The 6,738-nt window shown below is 40.2% G+C and overlaps 1 protein-coding gene across 1 annotated transcript; it reads left to right on the forward strand.

Annotated features, from left to right (window-relative positions):
• apof (apolipoprotein F) lies at nt 1-3,764 on the forward strand. The gene is made up of 2 exons (XM_028002095.1): nt 1-272; nt 1,357-3,764. The coding sequence occupies exon 2, from the start codon at nt 1,377-1,379 to the stop codon at nt 2,685-2,687; it is 1,311 nt and encodes a 436-aa protein (XP_027857896.1). The 5' UTR covers nt 1-272; nt 1,357-1,376; the 3' UTR covers nt 2,688-3,764.
• Nucleotides 3,765-6,738: the final 2,974 nt, after the last annotated feature.

The following is a 6,738-nucleotide window of genomic DNA, read 5'->3' on the forward strand; positions in this document are numbered from 1 at the left end:
TAACAGGACACACAAACAAAACTGCTTTAGACCACATGGACTTTCCCCACGTGAATCAATATTCAAGCCCTGCGCTCCCTATTGAGCAATGAGGCCAAATAGAAAAGGCGGCTGAAAGACGGATGGTAGAGAGGGAGGGCTCTGAGATGCCGTGTTAGAGAAGCAGATTCTCATTGGAGAAAAAAAGCTGCTGAGAGAACGAGAAGAAACAGCCTCCCACGTCCTGAAGCCATCTGACACGCTGCAGTCTGCAAGACGTGGTTATTGTTAAGGTAGGTGGGATAAAATTATCTAAGATTACGCAAAAACTTAATTTCATAGCTGTCAGGAACAGGATGAATAATGTAAGTTGTGAGCGAGATGAAATAAGAACCACACATTCAATGTATTCATTTATTGCCCTGCTGCTGCTTTTGCATTGTAATTTTTTGTAATTTTGTTTTACTGATCTGATTTACTGTGCACCATTAAAAAAAACATCTTTGTTCATGATGTTCTTACTGTCTGAACAGAACGACGTTTTAAGATGAATAGTTGCTGTGGCCACAAATACAAGCAGGAGGCAGGCAGGTGACAGAATTAGAGGTTGAAGATAATGATTAAAAAAACCTAATGATTAAAAAAAACTAACTAAATAAATAAAAATAAAAAAAGAAGATAAACTCAGTTTACAAAGTCACAAAGAGATCAGAAAACAGACATTCTGACAGGGAACTACTGAATTAAATATTTCATCACACCGTGCGGAAGTATTTGGCACACCGGTGTGCAGTATGCAAAACAACGTAATTAAAAAGTCCAAAAAACTAAGACATAATAAAAATCTAACTTATGACACAACAGTATTTACGAATGCGTTAATGGAGCGAGTTGGGTCTGATTGCACATCAAAATTAATAAACATAAAAACAGAATCATCCTTTATTTTACTTTGGTAAACACAGCATCCTTGCTGTGTGCAGGACTGCATGCCGTTCACAGAGGTCTGATTGCAAGTGAACTAAAGTTATAATGGGAACATCAACACAAAAAAAAGTGGCTAGAGTGAACTGAGTTGGCCTAATTGACATGGAATGAATAAACATAAAGAGAAATTAGACCAGGGAGAAACTGGAGCAAAAATACTAACAAACACAAAGGTATATCCATCATTTGTACTGAACCAACAGGAGTCCACTGAATCCTACCAGGCACAGCCACTATAATGGCAAGTCTACAAGATAAACCTGATTAAGAATAATCTAAGATTATTATTTAGGGAATTATAACTTGTTTCTTTAACAACAATCTCTGCAAACTTTATTTACTGACAGCTTGCTGTTTTTTTGAGTATGTATTGTCTTGATCTTGTATTAGTGGCTTTGAGGAAGATCCCTATGAAGAGAGGGAGGATGTTCTCCAAGTTGAAGTGGCTGTTTCTGATCCAGCTCCTGCTGACCGAACAGAGCCTTTGCAGAGTCCCGCCTCCTCCACCCAAAACGGACAACCTGCTCCAAACAACTCCAGCCAGTGAAGATGCTGAGCAGAAACAGGACATTCAGGTTCTCCTTGGTTCCAGTCCACAGCCAGACAAATCTGAACCTACATCGACTCGTTCTCAAAACGTGGAGAAGATCCGATCTGCTCAACTTGCGACATGGACTATTTCGGCGACGCTTCAGGGTCAGATTCGAGATCACCTCCAGATTCGAGGAAACGTCAGCTGTGAGGAGCTGCTGTATGCCAGCGCGGTGGATGATCCGTTATCCTCTGTGTTCCCTCAGGAGCTGATGGGACTCTCGTTGGTGCCTGTCCTGGTGGCGTCAGGCTGCCCACAGGAGGCTCAGCTCCTGGTTCTGAAGCTGTACGACCTGCTGGGGAAGGCTGACACTGAGGAGCTGCTGATGGATTTGGTGGCTCTTATAGAGAGGAAGATGAGCAGGTCTACATCAGCATCGACTTCAGCAGCACTGCTTTCCGAGGGAGAAGAAGCAAGTCAGCAAATAGATGGAGTGATGTTCAACATTCAGCAGCTTGCTTTAGTGAAAGATGGTGGCCTTGCATCACAGGAGGGTCATTGTGATGGTTGGAGCCGAATGAATGGGACCATGCTACTGGGAACGGCTGTAAGAGGAGCTGCAGGCCGAGTGGAGGATGCTGTCAGAAGCTGTGAAAGACTCGGAGTCCTGTGTGCCGGTGTGACCAGCGGTGGACCTCTCATGCCTGGAATGTACCAAGCCGTGTTAAAGAAAGGTAGCCGCATCTTTCCATCCACATCCCTGGAGTCTGAGTGCTGGATCCGCCAGTGCAACCCCCAGGAAGAGCTTTTTCAATCCTCAGGTCAGCGGATGAAGCGCAGCCCTCAGAGGAGCTGCATCAACAAGGATGAGGAGCGCGTGTACAACGTGGTGGAGTGGATCCCCGCGGTCAGCACCCTCTACAGCCTCGGCACGGCGGTCTACTACGCCTCCATCAATTGCTCGGCAACGGCCAAGGAGAGAGCCATCCTCAGCGCCGTGGACCTGGGTACCGATGCCCTGATGGTGGCCACAGGCGGGACTGTTGGGGTGGCGGGGTACGCTGTGGGGGCAGGAGTGAAGACCGGTGTGAAAGCCGGAGTCAAGTACCTGATGAACTCCATGAAGGCAGAGGACGATGTGCTGGTGAACCAGTCCAGCTTGGAGAGGGGAACCTTTACTGCCGAGTGAACAAGTACACTTCAGGCAATTTGTAATGTAGGAATACCTAATCGTTAAGTTTATTTGGGGGTGAAAAATCCCAAGTGTAGAAATAAATATTTTAAACAAAAACATAGGTAGATAAATGGTTGGTAGTCATACTGCCGATCTTCTGTGCAACACTATTTCGCCTTTAAAGCTGCATTAGGTAACTTTTATAAAAGAAAAAAGTTTTATAACATATTTTCTCAAACTTTCACTATGTCCTGACATCTGAACAAATCCAACTGCTTGGCCTTCTTTCTGTGGTCCTACTGTCATCTGCAGAAATACATCACTCAAAAACAACCAATCAAAGCCAGGAGGAAGGCCTTAGTGCTGTCAATCACCTTTATCTCTGCTACTCTATAGCTCCTTCACCACAATGGAGCCTACAGGGAACATAGATAAACAGATTTCCTGTAGGTTGTTTCTTCAGCATTGAGCAGCACATACACAAGCATGATTGGCAGTGCTAAGACCTTCCTCCTGGCTCTGACTGGTTGTTTTTGATGGGGAGGAAATGGAGGGGTTTGATTTTTTTCACAAGTTGTCTGTTTCATATTAAATTGTCAAGACATTGTGAAAGTTTAAAGATATTTAAAAAACATATTTTTTTATAAAGGTTATTGTCATTAAAAAGAAAAGTGTAAATACTGCTGTAGCTAAGTTTATTTTAAACTCATCAGGAATTTCTTACAGTGGGATTGTTTTCCTTAGGAATAAATGTACTAAAATTAAAGGTTAGAATTTTCAAAACGTTTCACTAATAAAAGAAAAATGAATATCTGAAAGTTTTTCAAGCTTTTGACTTGACAACATCTGAAAATTAAATGTATTAGAAACTAGACTACTTCACATAAAGAAATAAATGTTTTTATTAATAATTGACTCATTTAGTTATAGCAAACTGTGAATATTCATTCTAACCTGAAATGACAAACTAGACTTCTTAGAGTTATCACCATTTTTTATAAAGCGGATATCAGTTTGAATTACCTGTACATTTTGCAGCAGCACTGAAAGACTGATCTCAGGAAAATAAACCTGCAACTCCTCAAACTTTGATCTTGTCTTTCTGTCCTGTTTCCTTAATTTCCCCAATGTGACGTACATGGAGGGAAAGTAAACTGATATGTTGATATTCCTATAATTTGTATGTTTTTTTCTCTTAATAAGTTGTATATTAAGTTCATATTCAGTGTTCTTCATTTTAGTTTAGTTTTGTATCCGTTTGTTTATTCTAGAGAACTTGCAAACAGGGCATCAGGTCTATGATAACAAAAAAAAAGATGCTGAAAAAAGCTAACTAATCATCAATATTAGCTACAAAGCATTCAACTAGCCCCTTGTTGATTCTTCCTAAACAGAAAGCAGACACTGGTGCTCAGCATCTGCTTTAATTAGACAAAAGGAGTCAATACCTCTGCACCTCACAATAACTCGGTAATCGCCAGCCTTGCTCTGGTGAGCAGGATTGTAACTCTTCAGATAAAATGTTGACCGAAACTAAAACTTGAAGTTTAGGGAGAGCTCTGTCCTTATCTGCATGTGCTGCTTCCTGGCACCTCTGAGCCATCCCTAAGGCCCAGCAGAGAGAAATACAATGAGCTCAAACATAAATCTGACTCCGCAGCTGCAATAGACGGAGTAAATATTTTTATCAAGTTATTTAAGTGTTAGAGAGAATTTACTTTCTAAAATTCAGCTAGCAGTTTCTCAGAGCAAAACACATGGCATAGCATGTTTTGCTGTTTGTCTGAGCCATACTTTATGACAAGAAATAAAAGTGTGTTGTGTTTGACTTCAGGTGCTGCAGCTTGTAGAAGTTTTCATGCTTCATGAACATTACATTTTGTCTCGTTGCTTCAACAAAATTCTAACATGTTTTGTATAAAGTACAGAAAACATGTTGAAAAAGGTTTCCTGGTCAAATGAGACCAAAACTAAAATCTCTGGGCAACATTTAACAATCTGGGTAAGTTTAAAATTTAAACACCACCCACACCGTTAAACATGGTGGTGGCAGCAAGGAAAAATAAGTTGACATCAAAAAATCTACTTTGGGTGTTACTTTGATCAATTCTTTGTCTCCACAATTATGTATTTCTTTGTGTTGGTCTATTGCATAAACACCCATCAAAACACACTGAACTTTTTTGTTGTAAATAAAAGCCACACAAACTGTGGAAAATGTCAATAGAAGGTTGTTCATGATCAGGTATGCACCGAAACAACTTTATGTTCTTTTATTTAATAACAGGATTGGCTTCAGTGTAGGAACACTGAAGATTTCTTTTCCCAGAAATGTTATTTCACAATCCTCTGAAATGGAAGAACAAAGCAGAGTTCTATTACTGAGCTCCATTACTGCTTTCCTGTAATGGAGCTGACGCACTGCCATACCCAACTGAGATATGTTTAAAACAGCAACCATTTCCTTATCCAGGAAGAGATATAGCAAATACTTTAAAGAATTTGCCTTTTTGTCTCTTCAAAATGCAAAAAGGTAAAAAAAAAAAGGCTAAATAAATAAATAAAAACTAATAAAAATATAGATATTTATTAGAAAACAAGCAAAAACTTAAAGAGGTTTTTAGATGATTGAGAAATGAAAATCGTTATAAAGGAAAATCCAAAGCAAACAAACAAAAACAGAAGCGGAACAGTAAGCAGCCTCACTGTTGTAATCACTTCAAAAACGGGATGCTTGATGAAAGTGTTTCCCCACATCATAATGGAGCTGGAAACCATAAACATTAAATGTTTTTCTTGTCAGTGAATAACACCTTCTAACCCCTGGAGGTCCTTGCAGAGCAAGAAGGATGAAGAGAAGGAGACGACATGGGTTCTGAAGACATTTTTGGGTCTGTACGTCGTTCGCTTACAGATGTCCTCCTGTGATTAGTTAACTGGAGCCAACATAAGAAGCTTCATTTGGATCAAGGATCAACCTCTGTCTTCCTGGACGTCCTGACGGATCCTTTGCGTCAGTGGAGGTTGATTGTTTTGTCCCACAACCACCAGGATCTTCAATGAAATATAAGATGATGGTCTGGGCTGCACAGTGTGGTTCTACCAACTGCGCCAATAATAATAATAATATTTACTTTATTCATCCCAGCAGGGAAATTATTTCGCAGTTACAGCACACGACAGGAGCTGTGTCTGCAGGCAGCCAGCTGAGCCGGCACCATTTTTTGAAGGAGGACATGCGGCAGAGGTCGTCGGGACCGGGACGTCCGCGGGTCTAAGGCCTCCAAACGTGGGGCGTGCTAACCCGCTGCGCCACCACAGCACGCCCCAAGGTTCTGGGTTCAAATCCCAGCCTGGGACACAGAAGGAAAAGTCAAATTTGAATTAACTCTGGTGTGCAGATACCAGTACTCAATAACTAAACAATTTGTTTGCACATCTAAGAGAGGTGCCAGATGTCAAGAGCTGCATAATAAGAGAACCAGAAGTGTTAGCAGGCTGTTTGTCTTTGAATGTGGAGATTTGACATGAAGATTCCTTTGAGATGACAGAAAGAGACAATATTAAACATCATCGACAATGTTATCCCCAATGTTTAAAGTTGTCCCCAATTTTTTACTTTATCTCCAGTGCTTAACATTGTCCTTGATGTTTAAGGTTATATAAGGTTAAATTGTCATTATTGCTGTGTTTACTGTATCTGGAATGTTTTACTTTATCTCCAATGTTTAATGCAAAAGGAAACTTTTCTGGAGATGAAATTTTACATCTGATAAACATTGGCAATAATGTTAAACATTAAGGATAACGTTAAGCATTATCCTTGATTAAATAAAAAAGTTGGGGACCATGTTAAATATCCTGGATTTTAAATGCTAAACATCAGAGATAAAGTTAAACATCCCTGATGGCATTAAATGGCCACGATAACACCAAATGTTAAACATCAGACATAAAGAGAACCATTGGTGACAAACGTTTAACACTGAGGACAATGTTAAACTTTGTAGATAAACATTAGGGGCAACTTTATTTTCACACGATTTATTAGTTTGATTTCAAGTCT

Source organism: Xiphophorus couchianus, chromosome 20 (assembly GCF_001444195.1).
Source record: "Xiphophorus couchianus chromosome 20, X_couchianus-1.0, whole genome shotgun sequence".
Classification (NCBI taxonomy): domain Eukaryota; kingdom Metazoa; phylum Chordata; class Actinopteri; order Cyprinodontiformes; family Poeciliidae; genus Xiphophorus; species Xiphophorus couchianus.